This window comes from Lonchura striata, chromosome 4 (assembly GCF_046129695.1).
Source record: "Lonchura striata isolate bLonStr1 chromosome 4, bLonStr1.mat, whole genome shotgun sequence".
Classification (NCBI taxonomy): Eukaryota; Metazoa; Chordata; class Aves; order Passeriformes; family Estrildidae; genus Lonchura; species Lonchura striata.
This window is the reverse complement of record NC_134606.1, coordinates 73,121,489-73,136,828: the sequence shown is the minus strand read 5'-3', so window position 1 is coordinate 73,136,828 and position 15,340 is coordinate 73,121,489. Positions and strand designations below refer to the sequence as shown.

The following is a 15,340-nucleotide window of genomic DNA, read 5'->3' as shown; positions in this document are numbered from 1 at the left end:
CCGGGCACCTGCTGACGGCCGGAGGGGCAGAGCTGCCCCGCCGTTCCCTGCAAAGGGACCTGGCAAAGCCGGGCCGGGGCGCCGTCCCTGCTCGGCGGCCGGGGCATCGCCCGCCGGTAAAGCAGGGGCGGCCCGAGGGCCGGGGGGCGAGGCAGGAAGCGCGGAGGCCGAGCCGAGCCGCTGCCCTCGCCGGGCGGGCCGGCTGTCACCGGGCGGGCCCCGCCTCTCCGCGGGCACATAAATGTGCGGCCGGCCGGCCGGCTGATCGCACACCGCTGCGCTGTCCTGTCGCCGCCGTCTCCCTTTCTGCCGCCTCCTCTGCTCCCTGGGGACCGAGGGCGATGGACGCCGGCTGCCTGTGGGGCCGCAGCCTGCTGCTCTTCCTCGGTAAGCGGCGAGGTCCTCGTTCCCGCGGGCAAGGGCTGGAAGGGCGTCGGGCGCTGCGTCCTGGGACAGGGGCGCTCCTTGGCTGCTGGGAAATCTGCGTCAAAGCACAACGTTCAGGCTTGCCTTCAGGTGAAGCCGATGGGTGTCTCTCCGAGATGAAGTCCCAGGCGCTGACAGGTGTACCCGGGTGGATTGTATGAGCTGAGGAGTGGAGCGCACACTGCACTTCGTGGTGTGTTGTTACAGGATGTTTTGTTGCTTGTGTGATGCCCAGGTGTGTCCTGTGACTGAGTGAAGGTGGACATTCTTTCCCTTCTCTTCGGCTCTGCTCCTGGTGCAGTCTGCTCTCTTTCACCTTGACCTGTCCTGTTTGTCGCCCGGTCCTGCTGCCTTTGCCCAGGCCATGCTCTGGGCGAGCTCAGTGGGTGAATCCTCAAAGAAGCAGAGACTTCCTGATCATAACAAAACAGGTTGTGGCCTCCTTCTATTTGACACTTCTCCTCCTCCTTGCTGGGAGTGTGTTACTCCATTGTATGACATAAGCTACCTGAAAGTCTCAAGTGAACACGTGTATCCTTAGAGCATCTAGAGTCCTGGGGCCTGGGTGTGCTGTGATGCAAGAGCTGATCCTTGTCACACACCTCCACGGGGCGCTGGCACTGACAGGTGGCGACTGCTGAGAGCTGACCCTGTTGGGCAACTTGAGCTCTGTGGGCAGCAAAGTCCTGAGACCTGGCACATTCACGCCTTGCTTTAATGACAAAGCATATTCTCACACTCATGATGTTGGGCTCGAGGTCGTAGTTGATGGACAAACTCCAAGACTTCTCTTTTGGGACAGATATTTTCCTCACCTTCTAAGCCCACTGCAGTATGAGTTTGTGTCTTTCATCGTAGCCAGATATTTCCATAACAGTTGATGGAGCAGCTGCTGCACAGTGTCTCACTTGCCAGGACAGCAGGCTAAACATTTTGTAGTCCGTGAGTCAGCCATGCTTTGTACAAAAATGACTCTGGTAGGAACTGGTATGTCTTCATGGATCTGTATATGAATTTCTCTGTTTCCGGGGCAGGCACAACATCTAATAGTAAGGGATGGGTTAGTCATAGCTAGGTGGCATCATAACAAGTGCTATGAGCACTTTACTGCCTTCCCCTCCCAGGGCAGGAGTGTAAGCAGAACTTGGTGCTTCTGGGAAGACTGGCATTGGTGTTATGCCAGACTGGAGGAGGTTCCCTGCTGAATGGCTGAAGCCTTACTGAAGTGACAGTCCTTGCCAGGTTCATATCCTGGCTATTGTGCTCTTGGGACTGGGCAGCAGCAAGGCAGTGGTGGGAGAGAGATATTACTCCTGAGGGGACACAGTGCTATGCCAGCCACACACAGAGGTGATGGTGATGGGGACAAGCCGGGGCCCTGCCTTTTCTGGGAGTTGCTGGAGGAGCCTTGGCACAGATCTCCTTGTGCTCACTGTAATGCCCACTCAGTGGAGACAGCAGGTGTTGGACCTCCAGACTCACCGGGCAGTTCCAGGACCTGCTGTCCTTATGTTTTCCTGTGTCAAATTCTCCTGGCTCTCAGAGAATTGGCTCAGCATAAAGATCACTGTGTCTGACAATGGGGAAAATGTTAGTGGCCAATGTGTCTGGCTGGAAGTAATAAGGGATTTCTGCTTTTGTGGCATAGGGACCTCAGCCCTCATGCAAGTGGTGGGAAGCACTGTGGCTGAGCACAGGGGCAGCATGTGAGTAAGATCAGTGGTACTTAGGTGCCTAGGTCTCCAGAGGGGTGGAAGCACTGCTGGGATGACTGGGTGTACATAACTGCATTATCTCTGCCTAAGGGTAAGTCCTGGTACAATGCTGAAGATGATCCTGTGGGCCTGTAGCAGTTTTGGAGCACCAGTCTTCCCATGACAGACTGGTGTTTCCAGGGCTGCCATATAGCTGCTGATCCTGGATATCCATAGCTGTGAGTCTGTGGTTCTGGAATTAAATAGTGGTAGTAGGGATGCTCACAAAATCAGTGGGACAGACTGGCTAACTTCCATGTTCCCCACTTGGTTTGCCCAAAGAAGACAGAAGACAGTTAAGACATTCCCTGGATGTCCAAAATCAGGTGATGTGAATACATCTTCATCTGTCTTTGCAGTCAAAATGGGCTGAGATCCTACAGGTGCATGTCACCTGAGCACCTCCGCTTTGAAAGCGCAACCCATGCGGAGTGTGTAGGTGCTGCTGCTGTGGCAGAGAGACAGCAGAGATGCAAATGGCAGGTAGCACCATTCAGGTGAATTAGTACAGGACTGGAAATCGCGGTGACAGGCAAAGACAACTCAAATAATGACTGATCTCTCAGAACCTTGGCAGTTCCCCTAGTGACAGTTCCCCTAGAGCGGTCCTCAGTTTAGTGTATCTTGCATGTGCCTCCTTTATCCTTAGCAACCATCCTGCCACTGGAAACTACAGCTGGCTCACAGTGGGCAAACTGATGATTAACCTTTGCAGGTTGTCCTGATGGGGATTGTGGGAAGCGAAGGCAGTTGGTCACCGGCCCTCATTTTCCTTTCTTCCCTTATGGAAGGACAAGGAAGTAGCAACGTTATTCCTGTTCCAGTAAATGCTGTCAGTGTGAACCTTGCAGGAATACCTGTGAAGCCGGATGGGATTATCATGTAGGAATACGACATGTAACATTCATTCCTGCAAGACACAGATGAAAATCCACCACCTCATTACCCTTATCTTGTACCCTGTGTTTGCTTAATGAACAGTGAAGGAATAAAAATATAACCTCTCCCAGGTGCTGTGTTTAGTATGCATCATCTGATAAATATCCTGGGAAATGCTCTCCTTTGCCATTGCTGTGTGCAGATCCCTTATCCTCCCAGTGATGTCAGAGGGGAAATATGTGCATGGGGGAAAGGGCAAAACAGAGCAGTGCAGAACAGGAAGAACTTTGCCCAAAAGCAGCAAATACTGCTGGGTGTCAGCAAATATCCACACCTGCAGTCCAGCCTTTCCGGCCCTGAGAGCCTGCAGTCAGATGGAGGAGGCACCCGCACATGGCTGGGATTGGGAGAGCCCTTGAGCAGTGTTGGAGGAGGAGATTATTTTTAATTTGTCCTCCATAGATGTCTGGGTTGTGGGCTTTAACTGGAAAGCCATGTTTCCTTCTGGAAAGGAAGTTTCTCCAAGAGGAGAGCTGACCTGTCTCTTCCATGGGCTTTTTGGTTGGAGTGTCCTCACATGTGAAAGCTGGGTTCTGCTAAGTCTCCAGCTGGGAACTTCAGCTTAAAAAGCAGCTGCTCGGGTTATGCCCAGATCAAGGAAGCGTGCAAACTGTGACAGAAATGAGCAGGCTGCATGAGATCCTCAGCTGGCTTAATCCGTCTGCTTAACTAGTGGGTATTTGGGATACCTCTGGCAGGTTTAGCCTTGACTTCTGTTAATTTTTGTCCTTAATTCTTTCTGTGACATGATGTATCCTTAGAGGGACATTGCTGCCCTATGCCACAGCTCCTCCCTTCCAAGGGAGCAGCTTAGTCCATGGAGCACTCTTCAAATGTCCCCCTAGTTCCTGGGAAGAAGAACTGGCCTGGTAAATCTTTTTCAGCATCTTTTGGGACCCCAGGTTCCTGGGCTGCCACTGTCTGACAGCTGGTGGCCTCTCCTTTCACACACTTGAACTTATGTTTTAGCAACTCAGACTGGCCTCACAGAAATGTTAAACTGCTGCTGCTGAGGCAGTCTACAGTGAGCACACTGCCGCTTAAAAAAATTCCACCCTGAAAGTAAACTTGTATGTCCTTCCCCATTGGAGGGAAAGGCAGGTCCTGCTGAGTCATGCCAGCTCCAGCTGGTACAGGTGCTGGCATCATGGATCTGTTACTGGTGCTCTGGCTCTGGGGGACTGGGCTTTGTTCTTTCTTCTAGAGCTTGGTGGAAATCTGGTTTATTAGCTTTGCAGAGGGAGGTGAGAAGGAGGAATGATGTTTTTAAAAATGCAAACACAGGAAGAGCCTTGTCCCTCTTAGATATTCCTGCTGGTTTTGTGTGTAGCTGGAATGAAAGACAAAGGAAGCTTGCTGATCACCCAGAAGCAGATGAGCTGCCGGAAATCCATAAATTACCACTACTAGATTTAACCCTGAGATGTAATGACACTTTCTAATAACTGGAGTTGAATTAGAGCGATCAGGAAATTATGGAGGCACACTCCCTCCATTAGACATGCATGACCTGACAAGTTAATAGAGGCAAACAGCCCAAAGACACAAATTACAGACTTCCGTGGAATGGGGCTGATGACTAAGCAGTTCATGAGCAGGTTAATGTGACCACAGGAGGAGTTTTAGCCAGGTGGATTTCATGGCCAGCCGAGGCAGACATTCACTATTCCTCACGGACTAGCAATGAAACTACAGGCACCTGTGCTGAATTTCAAATCCTGTTTGCAAATCTTCATTTAACTAGTGGAACACCTGAAAGCTGTGCCTGTTTCTTCTGGTGTTCTGCTGAGTAACAGTGGCCCAGGGTCCATAAAGTGGTCAGTAACCTCTCCAAGACCGTGGGCAGATGAGGAGTGTTTCGTGTTAGTGGCTTTACAAGCGGGCTTTTAACCAAGGAACTGCCAAAGGAGTGGGCGTCAGTGCAGGAACTGTCCAGCCCTTCAGCTGTCTTCAGCGAGGAGAGGGCTGAGGAAGTTCTTTGCTGGTAAAAAGCAGCTTTTGTGTTAAGCCTACCTGGAGCAGTTTGTGTCCTCTCAAGCCAGTGGTGGGGTACTGAGCCTGGCTCAGCACTGACCTGGTGTGCTGAATCACCAGCTGCACTGACTTGCAGATTCCTAGGAAATACTCTTCCTGTGGCCTGTTGTGAGTCAAGGATATCTTGATTTGGATCAGCAAAAGGACTCCTCCTGTGATGAGTGCTGGACTGTCATGTCTAATTGTGGAAGCCTGGCTATTTCCCTTGCACAGGTGCCATGCCAGACCAGTCAGAAATCTAACATAATCATCAAATGGCCTAATTCCTGCCTCTCCCCATAATCTCTCCAAGCCTGCTCCTGCCCAGTATCACTCCGAGTGTGGGTGAGAGGTGGTCACAGAAACCAGGTTTCTGTTGAATCTTTGTTCTGTGTTATAAGTTTGCATTTCAGAGATGTTTCTTTGGGCTGCCGTATATAATGTAGGCAGAACATCACTCAGACCTGTATTTTTTCAGGTTTCAACTTCGGGTCTTTCCTACCATGATGAGAAGTTTCTGTTCTTGAATTAATTACTACAGCATCTTAAATGGTTAACTCAAAATGCATCTAGTTTTGACTGCTGTTTTTATTCTCTTATAGGTTACCTATTTCAAGCAGTCCTGGGCACAACAGTGATCCCGTTATGTGGGCCTGGTGAAATGGAGAACTGCACAACAGCGCTCAGTAAGTACTGCACAGCTCTTTGGTTCCCATCTTCCTTGGACTGGCAGCCTCACTGAGGTGCCCTTGGGAATCATTTTTCTCTGAGCATCATTGCCCACATCCTGAGGTGCTCATGAAATATCTTTGCAGTCCAGACAGAGAACAGCCCACGTGTGGCCCAAGTTGGGATAACGAGATGCAAGCCTGAAATGAAGGACTACTGCTTCCATGGGCAGTGTGTGTACATCGTGGACTTGGATGAGCACTATTGCAGGTATGGACAGGCCCCACTCATCCTGCAGATCTCCCTGAGGTGGGCTTTGAGGTGAGCTTTGCTCTGGCTGCCATTGACACTTAGCTGAAAAACCAATCCAGCCATGTATTAAATGCTCACAAGTGAAGAGGAGTACCATGTCTATAATGCTCAGCTGCATTTTAGGAAGTGTTCAGCACATGTGCTGCCTCCAGTGACTTCTGTGCGAGTCTCAGACACATGAAATTAGTGACCAACCCGGCTTAGACTTGGGACATTCTTTCTGATGTGCTTCCCAGGCCATCTGTATTTATCCTAGTATGAGATCCAGAACTCAGGCACAGCACCAAGGTCTCTCCTTTGATCCAAGCTACAAAATAAAGACCCTGTAGGCATTTTTAAGGGTATTGCTCATTTTCCTGAACAATTTGCAGCCCTCTTTAGGACCACGTGGGCTTGAGTTACATCTTAAGTGTCTCATCCCTGAGGAAACAGCAGGCCAGCAGCCTGGGATGCTCTGCGAGCTGCTGAGGTGTAACCCCACTCTGACTGTGCCTCTCGCCCTCAGGTGCGACGTGGGCTTCTCCGGAGTGCGCTGCGTGCACTCGGAGCTCGTCCGGCAGCCCCTCAGCAAGGAGTACGTGGCACTGACCGTCATCGTGGTCCTGCTCTTCCTCGCTGCCCTCTCTCTCGCCAGCTACTACATCTGCAGAAGGTGAGACTCGTGCTCCTGGTGGCTTGGGAGGCCGAGCCAGCTGGAGGTGGCAGGCATCCTCTGAGCACCCCGGTGGAGCCTGGAACGCCTCGCTCAGCGGGCAGTTCCGTGCACGGACCCGCTCAGCTGCACTTGAAGCGCTCAGCACAGGCAGCAACACTGTTTGCCCTCACACTGGGGCTCTGTAGGTTGGTTCGTGTCTGGCTTAGAGGGTGTGTTGAGATCAAGGAGAGAGCAGGCAGGGAATAGGAATATTCTAGTTCTTTCATTGGTAATGCCATTCCCTCAGGCATCGGGGGCTGAAGAGCAGCTGGATTTCTACCAGCTGATTTGCTGATCTGGTACGCTACTGTGGTGAGTGTGATATCATGAGCACTGCCTTATCAGCTTTACCATGGGGGACAGTACTCTTCTCCATGAATGGATCCAAAGCAGCAGGAATCATTCTGCAGCCTGAAAACTGGCTGGTAGGCATTTGTCAGAAGGCTGAGGAGGTGGAACAAGTCCAGAAGGAAAGCTCAGCTTCCCAGATCTGGTAGACAGCTAGATGTTAACCAGCAGGATTTCTCAAAGACAAGCCTAGTATCAGCAGGAAGACTTTAATGCAGATGTGGAATTGTCAGTGAAGAGACGAGAAAGGAGACTGCATTCAAGTGATTTCAGACCTGGAAATGAGCACAGACAGAGACAGCCCAGCTGCTAGAGATTTAAAACAAATGTGAGGAGCTCATACAGCTTTTTTTTCCTTCTTTCCTTTGCCCCCCACTCCCCATCACTCTCCAAAAGCAGCAACAGGCTTTCCAGAACTCAGATTTCTCTCTTCTATTCCAGGTACCGCAACAAGAGGAGACAAACAAACGCCAGTGAATACAAGGAAGTTGGTGCCCTATAGGAGAAGCTGTGACTTCTTGCAGTGTTCTGTTCATCTGGATGGACTGACTCAGTGGCTACCTGTCTATTTAAATGTTATTTTTATTAATAATATTTACAATATTTATAACCTTTAAAAAATTTCAATTGTTTGGTGATTCAATAAGTATAGGTCAAGCATTTTATTTTCAGTGTTTTATTTTTTTATTAAATAATATGTCCTAAAGGGAATTCCACCTAAGTGGTTCTTTGGGATAGAGATATATTTTTATAAAAACACATCTTCTTGCTCTGGAGAGAAGAATTTTATATTTATTCTTGTGAATATACTCAAAGCAATTGTATTCCTTGAAATAAAACTTCTACACAAAGTCAAAATGTCTGCTGATTCCAGCAAGTGGTCGTGGATGGAGTTACCTCCAGCTGGCTGCCTGTCACTGGGCATATTCCCAGACCTGTTTTGTATCTTCATCAACAAATCCTCATGGAAGGGAAGACATTGAGAGCCTGGAGCATATCCAGAGAAGGGAGGTGGGGAAGGGTCTGGAGGGCACATCTGGTGAAGAGCAGCTGAAGGAGCTGGGGGAGCTCAGCCTGGAGAAAAGGAGGCTCCGGAGGGAGCCTTCTGTCTCTCCACAACTCCCTGACAGGAGGGGGCAGCCAGGGTGGGCCAGGGGATCTGCTTCCAGGGAACAGGGACAGAACAAAAGAACACGGCCTCAAGCTGTGCCTGGGGAGGTTTAGACTGGATATTGGGGAAAATTTCTTCACTCTAAGAGCCTTCCAGCCCTGGCAGAGGCTGCGCAGAGCAGTGGTGGAGGCCCCATCCCTGGAGAAGTTTAACAGACATGTTGATGTGGCACTTGGCGAGCTGGGTTATTGATGGATTTGGCAGTGCTGGATTAATGCTTGGACCCTATGATCTCAGAGTGAAACCCAGCGTGGCTTGACTGAGCAGTGTCTTTGAAGCCTCAGCAGTTATTCTTGGAGAGAGAAACCACAGTACTATTAATAAAGTGTAGCAATGCACCTTAATTCCAGTGGATAGTTTTAACTGGCACAACTGGAAGAAGTCTCAGAGGACAGCTCCTAGTGCAGCATATCAAACATGTACTGCATGACAGCACCCATCCATACCCTCAGGAAGGCTGCGCTGACTGTATTTGGGATTTCAGCAGGGAGGCAGCAGCACAAGCTAATGAGCCTCTGCAGCTGAATACATGAACACGTGGCAGCTCAAGGTGCGAATGTAGCTACAGCAGGACACCTGCTTTGGAGCCAGCACAAGTCCTCCCCGTAGAGTTTCTGCCACAACATCTATTGTACAGCTTGGAGCAGGGCAAGGAAAATTTTTGAGTTTGGCCATAAATATCTTGTTTGCCTAAAATAATGATAAAGTAGCCTGCTGAGGTTTAGCTGAACCCGTGTTGTCTCCCTGTGAACAGGAAGGATTCTTGCAGCACCTGAATCACCCCTGCTAATCCCATCCCTTCTCACACTTTCAGAAGATGTGAGAAAAAGCCCAACCATTACATCATTCCTGGTCACTGCCAGACACCCAGGCAGGCTGCGCTGGGCTGTGTTGTTGGGTGTTGGTGGGTGTGAAGCCGGTGATCTCTTGCTTGTGCAACACTGGGTTATCCTGTAGGGATTATGCTCGCCGTGCCGGGTCTGTGCAGGTAGCCTGTGGCTACCTTCTGCCACCTTCTCAGGTGACCTAAGTGCTCATTGTTGGCAGTGCTACAGGGCTGTCTTTGCCCAGCCCTCAGTCCAGGTCATTCAGCAGTTAAGATGAGTTTGGTTGGTGTAAAGTTTTCCCTGCTCCTTCTGGACCCTCAGCATGGAACTAGAAGAGGATAGTTGGTCATTCCCAGTTAACTGGGTTAACTCACAGGGTCCTCATTAGCTGCTCTTCAGCTTTTCACTTCCTCTCTCCTTCTCCTGTAATCCGGTTGTGACACAGGAACCTGTTCTGCTGGGTAACTGGTGACAGCTAATGGCAATCCCAGCCACAGCCTCGTTGTTACACAGCTTTTCCCAGTGGTAACATGCGGCAAAAATCGATTCTTGGAGCCTCCTTCCATTCATGCTGTGACCCAGTTAGAATATGTGGTGACACATCCTTTTTCCCCCTCAGGCTTCCCTGCCTGTCTGTGAACTACTCTGTCCCATCCCTGTTTATCCTCCAGAAACTTTTCCTGGACTCCCGGAGAGGCTCAGCCCAGAGGCCTGGCCTCCAAACACTGACCTTTGTGCTCTTCTGCTCCACTTGGCAGGAAAATCCCAAAAAGGGACCTGAGCAGCCCCTGGAACTGCAGATGCATCCTTCTGCTGCTCTTGCAGAAGGTTGCAGCTGCAGTAAGAGCAGCAGCCTGGGGATTATCGTGCCTTACACTTTTGGGTCAGACACATCTAACAGGAACAGTCCACTTCCAGGCCTGTGCAGGATTTGTTTGGAGTTTTTTATCTGTTTGACTTTTAGCTGACTGTCCTGATCTGGCTTGGGCTTTCTCCACCTATCCTGTTGCTCATCTGACTCCAGCCCACAGCAGCCCTTCCAGCACCCGTGTTTTTCTCACTCCTGCACAGAGTTGAGAAATTGCAGAGCTTAGGGCCACATACCAGCCTGCCACCTCAACAGCTTGTGCTGGCTGGATGGAGATTGCCAGTCCAGCAACCACACAGCTGGGTCCCGGGGACACACCCCAAATAATTTGTCTCTGAGAATGAACCTCCCTCATTCTTTCCATGGTTTCTGCTGGCACCACCTCTGTCCCTCTGCTGCAGCTCTTCCTCACCTGCACCACCCACTGTCAGAGTCACCTTTGGCTGCCTCTTTCCTGCGGTGAGAGCACCCGTGGTGTGTCTCCCAGGTGGCCCTGCCAAAGCCTTCCTCACACAATGGCTTTGCTTGCTGCATGAGTATTACAGGCCAGGGCAGTTTTTCTCTGCCCATGACAAACTCATTCACTGCAGAGGGAGTGTGTTTGTGTGGATGAAAGGGACTAGAGACTGGTGCTGGAGAAACACACCTGATGACGTGTCATCATGCAGGTGGGTGACAGGTGGTCATTAGCCTGTCCTCAGGACCACCAGCAAGTCACTGTCTAGGGTTTCTGCCTGGGACACTTGTGCTGGCAGCTCTCTGGAGGACCGAGCAGCCACAGCTCCCATAGCTGCAGGGGTGCTCTGACTGACATCTCCCATCCTTTTCAACCCTGTCTCATCCCAGATTTGCCCTCTTGGTAACCCTGCCCTGGGATTCTTGCCCTCAGGTCTGTGTATTTTATCAGAAACTCATTCCAGCCTCCTGGGATACAGGCAAAGGCCAGCTGATGCTTGTTTTCAGGCCTGGGGCTGTCTGACCTAGAAAGCAACAGCAACAACTCCTTCCTGGTGTCCCGTGGAAGGATTGTGCTCATGTGAAGGCTCGCTGTAAACCCTCCAAAATGCTCTGGCTTTGTGCAGACATCACCGGTGGTGTTTCCCCTGGTCACCACATGGCTGACTAGTTTTAAGAGGACATTAGAAGAAAGACCTTTCCAAAAGCAGCCGCCAGCCACAGAACTGCAAAGAGATTAGAGTGTGAGTCCTCACAGTAACATAAGCCAGCCACCACCTCATCACTTCTTGAGGAACAAACCCTTTCAGCGCCTGCGCCGTGCCCAAGCACCAAAGCTGGAACTGCCATTTGCACGGTGTCCCTGGCTGCCCGGGTGTTTAAAAGCAGCTCCCTGCAGTACACGGTGCAGCTGCAGCCAGCTCCAGAGCCGAGCCTGCTGCCTGCAAAGGCCGCTGCCTTCGCGTGCCTCGCCGGCTTGGGCAATCGCAGCACTTTGGGAGTCACAAGTTCCCCGCAGCGGCTTTCCTCGGAGTGCGTCAGCCGTGGAGCTCAGGAAGCCTCGGTGACTGTCCCGGTTACATCACAGAGGCGGAGGACGTTTGGACAACTGTCCCTGCTGAGGCAAGCCTCGGATTGCACAGCGCATCTGGCACCTCATCCCGGGGCTGCTCGTGAGAAGGGCAGGGATGGAGCCCAGGGAGGAGAGAGGAGCTTAAGTGGGCTGGAAAGACTCACAGGTCATGTACTCATCGCATATCTGACCTGGGTCAGTAGCAGTCATCCTTTGTGTCTATGCTGAAGAAAGGATGGGTGGATAGACCAATGAACAGATGGAAGAAGGGAAGAAAGGATGGACGTAAGAAAGGGTAGATGGAAGGTGTTTCATCAGTAAATGTAGAACTTTAGTCTTGCACAAATAGACATCATTATTTTAATAAAGCCGGTGCCAAACCTAAATTACCCCAACACTCCCATGATATAATCCCATCCTACATGATTAAAAGATTTCCCAGCAAACTTGGAGATTAAGAAAACTGATCAAAAAATATTGAGAAATCTCTGTGCCCTACCTTATGCTTCTGACCCAGTCACCAGAGGGATTCAGCCTCTTGATAGGAAAATCCAGTTGGAATTTAGGAGATGACATACAGTAGTGAACAGGCACAATTTGGAACCACCGTTTGGCCATGGACATTTGTTCCCAATGGTCCCGTGACAGTGGCTTTTCTGGTCTGGTTTGTTGGGCTGGTTATTGATGCCCTTCATTACAATGGGAAACTGAGGAAGTTGGAAAAGCTGCATGAAGATTAAGAGAGGTCAGTTCAGCTGCCTCTCCCAGAGCTGCTGTCATTTGTGCAGTACAGGGAAATGGAGGTTAATTTTAGGAGAGAAAGCTGGCTGTTGGGAGTGGATATCCATCTGGATACACACAACAACAGGGGAATAAGCCTTCAGGTCACTGCTGAGAGGAGGACGATGGAAACCTGACTGAGAAATTGTAATAAGCGGACAGAAAATCAGAGAGTAGAGTTTCAGTGAGAGCAAGAAAGGATGGTAAGGGTTTTGACAGCAAAAAGGATACAGAAGCAAAGTCTGGAGGAAACAGGACTCAGTACCTCACAAAATCAGAACACCTGCAACCTCCCAAACACATGGACTTCACTCATGGTCAGCTCACCCAGCCCCGGTGAATGCTCACCAGGAGAAGAGGAGCATTTAAAGAGAGAAGGGCAAATATCAGAAATCAGACTTGTAATCAGACTCAGGGTTGTTTCTTCTCCAAGCACCTTCACCTATTTATTTAGATTTCCTTTCTGCTGTGATAACTGAGCTGGGGTATTTCATTTCAGCTGCTTCATCACTGGTGAAAGTTTGTTGGATTTTTTCCAACTCACCCAGGTTGTTTTGTTTCAGTGAATTCGTATCAAACAGACGAGAAAAAAAAAAAAAAAAAAAAAAAAATCCGTCCATCAGCTGGTATTCCTGACAGGTTCGGCGTCCCGTGCCATTCCTAGCGCTGTTTTCGTTCCCATCTAGTGGCTACCTGGAAGATTACACTCCCGGATCCCCAGGTCTTGGCGGGAGTGTCATCCCGTGCTGTCACCGTGGGGCCGTCAGAGTGGGAGCACAGCCTCCCTGCCTTTATGGCAGGCAGGCCATGGGGAGTTAGCTGGGAAATTTCCTGGACAAAAGCAGTGTTTTATGCTCATTCTAAAAAAGGCAGAGAACGTTCTGAGCTTAGGAATGTTGATACTTTTGTGTGCATCCAAAAGAAAGGTGGAAATTATGGCTCTCAGCATTTTCTTCATGCAAAATTTGGAGCACCACCATCCCCAGCATGGATAAAATAATCATGCTTTTGACATAATGCCCTGTTTTTGATTAGAAATAGAAGCTGGAAAACCAGACTTCCCAAAGGGGCAGATGCATGGCCTTGGTCAGTGCTGATCTTAAATGCAGTTTCTCTGGAAGGTTCTCACCTGTTCTTGGAGTGATCAATCACTAATGGAAGACTCAGTTTCTGATATTTATGGCAAAGTTTTCCTGTCTTTGCAAACCCAAGGTGAGCATCAGCTGTCTCAGAGCTGTGCAGCCACAGGGAGCGTTTGTCAGCCTCATCCCTCACCTCTGTGGGAATCCTGAGCTCAGCCTGCCTTTGGCAGAGGCTGGAAGCCGTGCCAAGCTCTGTGATGGATTTTATTCACCCCAAAGCCGCCCTTCCTGTAAATTCATCACCTTCCAAACGAGCTGCTCAGGCTCACGGTCTGAGAATGCAAGAGTCACCGTGCCCTCGCGGGGTTTTGGCAGTGAGCTCAGCCCTGAGGCGCTGAGCCCCCCGATGGACACCCGGGATCTCTGGTTGCCACGGCGGTAATGTGGCAGCCGTGGGTGACCAGGAAATGCACTTTGTGTCTCTGCTGGCATGGGCTTCAGACCCGTGTCCAGAGGGCTGTCTTGTGGCCTCCCATCTCTGATGCTGTCTGTGTCCTGTGCAGGTTTCTGTCCGTGGTACAGCGTGGAGTCACCATTTCCAGCAGCAGAGGTCAGGGGCTGGGGAGAGGCTGCCTTTGTGCCCCGCTTGCCGCTCCAGAGGTCTGGGATAGCCGGGTGGGGGCCAGCCAGTCTGGCAGTGCCACAGAGCACAGCACCAGTGAGGTGGGTACGTGCCACCCGACAGCCAGAGCCGACAGACACGTTCCACCGGGCTGAAAAACCTCCAAGAGCCAGGACTGGGCTCTGGGGAAGGGCTGCAGGGACGAGAGCAGGAGAGCCCAGGGCTATGGGCACAGGCACGCTGGGAGGAAAAGGACCCTGTGCTCAGCAGTGGGGCTAGGACAGAGCCAGCACGAAAATCCCTTTCATGGAGGCATTTTAAGGGTTGGGCACAAGGCTGCTTTTTGCAGGCCTTGCAGTCTCAGCTCTCCTCCTCTCGGTTTCTTCCAAAACAAAGTGTTTACTTTCTCTGTGGCTTCATGTGTAGAGCCTAGCACCTGTGAAATGAAGAATTTGGCATTCGCAGGGGTCTGGATACTTGAAATGTGATTCTAATATTGTCACTGTAGGACCACTTCTGAATTTTCATACAGTCTTATGCATTTTTTTCAGTTCAGCTCCTTTTAAGTGTTTTTCATTTAATTTGCCACCACTCTGCTAATGGGAGGGGAAAATGGCTGTCTAACTGCAATGCTTAGTGGCCTGCATCATGCATGTTAGGATAAAATGTCTTTAAATACTAAAATAATTTAAGTGTAGTCAAACATCATTGAATTTTCTTCCTCTTTTTACACAGAAACATGTTAGTCCCAGGCAACTTGAGCTCTCAGCCCTGCACTTGCCACCTCCAGGTTTCTCCCTCCCTGTTGAAGCAGACCTCTCTGCTCCTGATGAAACATCCTGGGTGAAGCCTACAAAGAGAAGACATGGTACAGTGGTGATGTTGAGGGGCATTTTAGGAGTGGTGAGACAGCTCTGATAGTGGGATATGTGAGTGCACCTCAGAGCAGAGACTGGGCTTTGCTCCAGAGAGGCAGAATGTGCCTCCCCGCAGTTGGGCTTGGGCGGACCCAAACATGCCAGGCTGGCATCGTGGCGTGCCAGTGTAAACTGGGTCCTGTCCAAGGCCTTCAAGAACAGGGTTTTTCCTACGTGAAGGCAAACCCACCTATAGGAGGAAATGAGCCTGTGCCTAGGAAAGCTCCTTGGCAGCATGAGTGTGCAATCTTTATGCAAATAGCCCTTACTCACGAGGTGTCTCAGCAGCCCTGTCCTGGGAACACGCTGGCCCCACGTTGCCGGGACACACGGGACACACAGGCGAGGGGGGCACCGGGTGACGTGGGGAAGGGGGGACACCAGGCACTC

At 50.6% G+C, this 15,340-nt stretch overlaps 1 protein-coding gene across 1 annotated transcript; it reads left to right on the top strand.

Moving 5' to 3' along the window:
• The first annotated feature begins 273 nt into the window (after positions 1-273).
• Positions 274-8,013, top strand: EREG (epiregulin). The gene is made up of 5 exons (XM_021529535.2): positions 274-387; positions 5,735-5,818; positions 5,948-6,071; positions 6,619-6,765; positions 7,597-8,013. Exons 1-5 carry the CDS (start codon positions 342-344, stop codon positions 7,655-7,657), a joined length of 462 nt encoding a protein of 153 aa, XP_021385210.1. The 5' UTR covers positions 274-341; the 3' UTR covers positions 7,658-8,013.
• The last annotated feature ends 7,327 nt before the right edge of the window (positions 8,014-15,340 follow it).

Bases quoted from the DNA above. Each gene is read 5' to 3' on its own strand.
- EREG (XM_021529535.2), top strand. From the start codon at position 342: ATGGACGCCGGCTGCCTGTGGGGCCGCAGCCTGCTGCTCTTCCTCG. The intron at 388-5,734 runs GTAAGCGGCGAG...ATTCTCTTATAG, and splicing joins CAGCCTGCTGCTCTTCCTCG to GTTACCTATTTCAAGCAGTC. The intron at 6,072-6,618 runs GTATGGACAGGC...TCTCGCCCTCAG, and splicing joins TTGGATGAGCACTATTGCAG to GTGCGACGTGGGCTTCTCCG.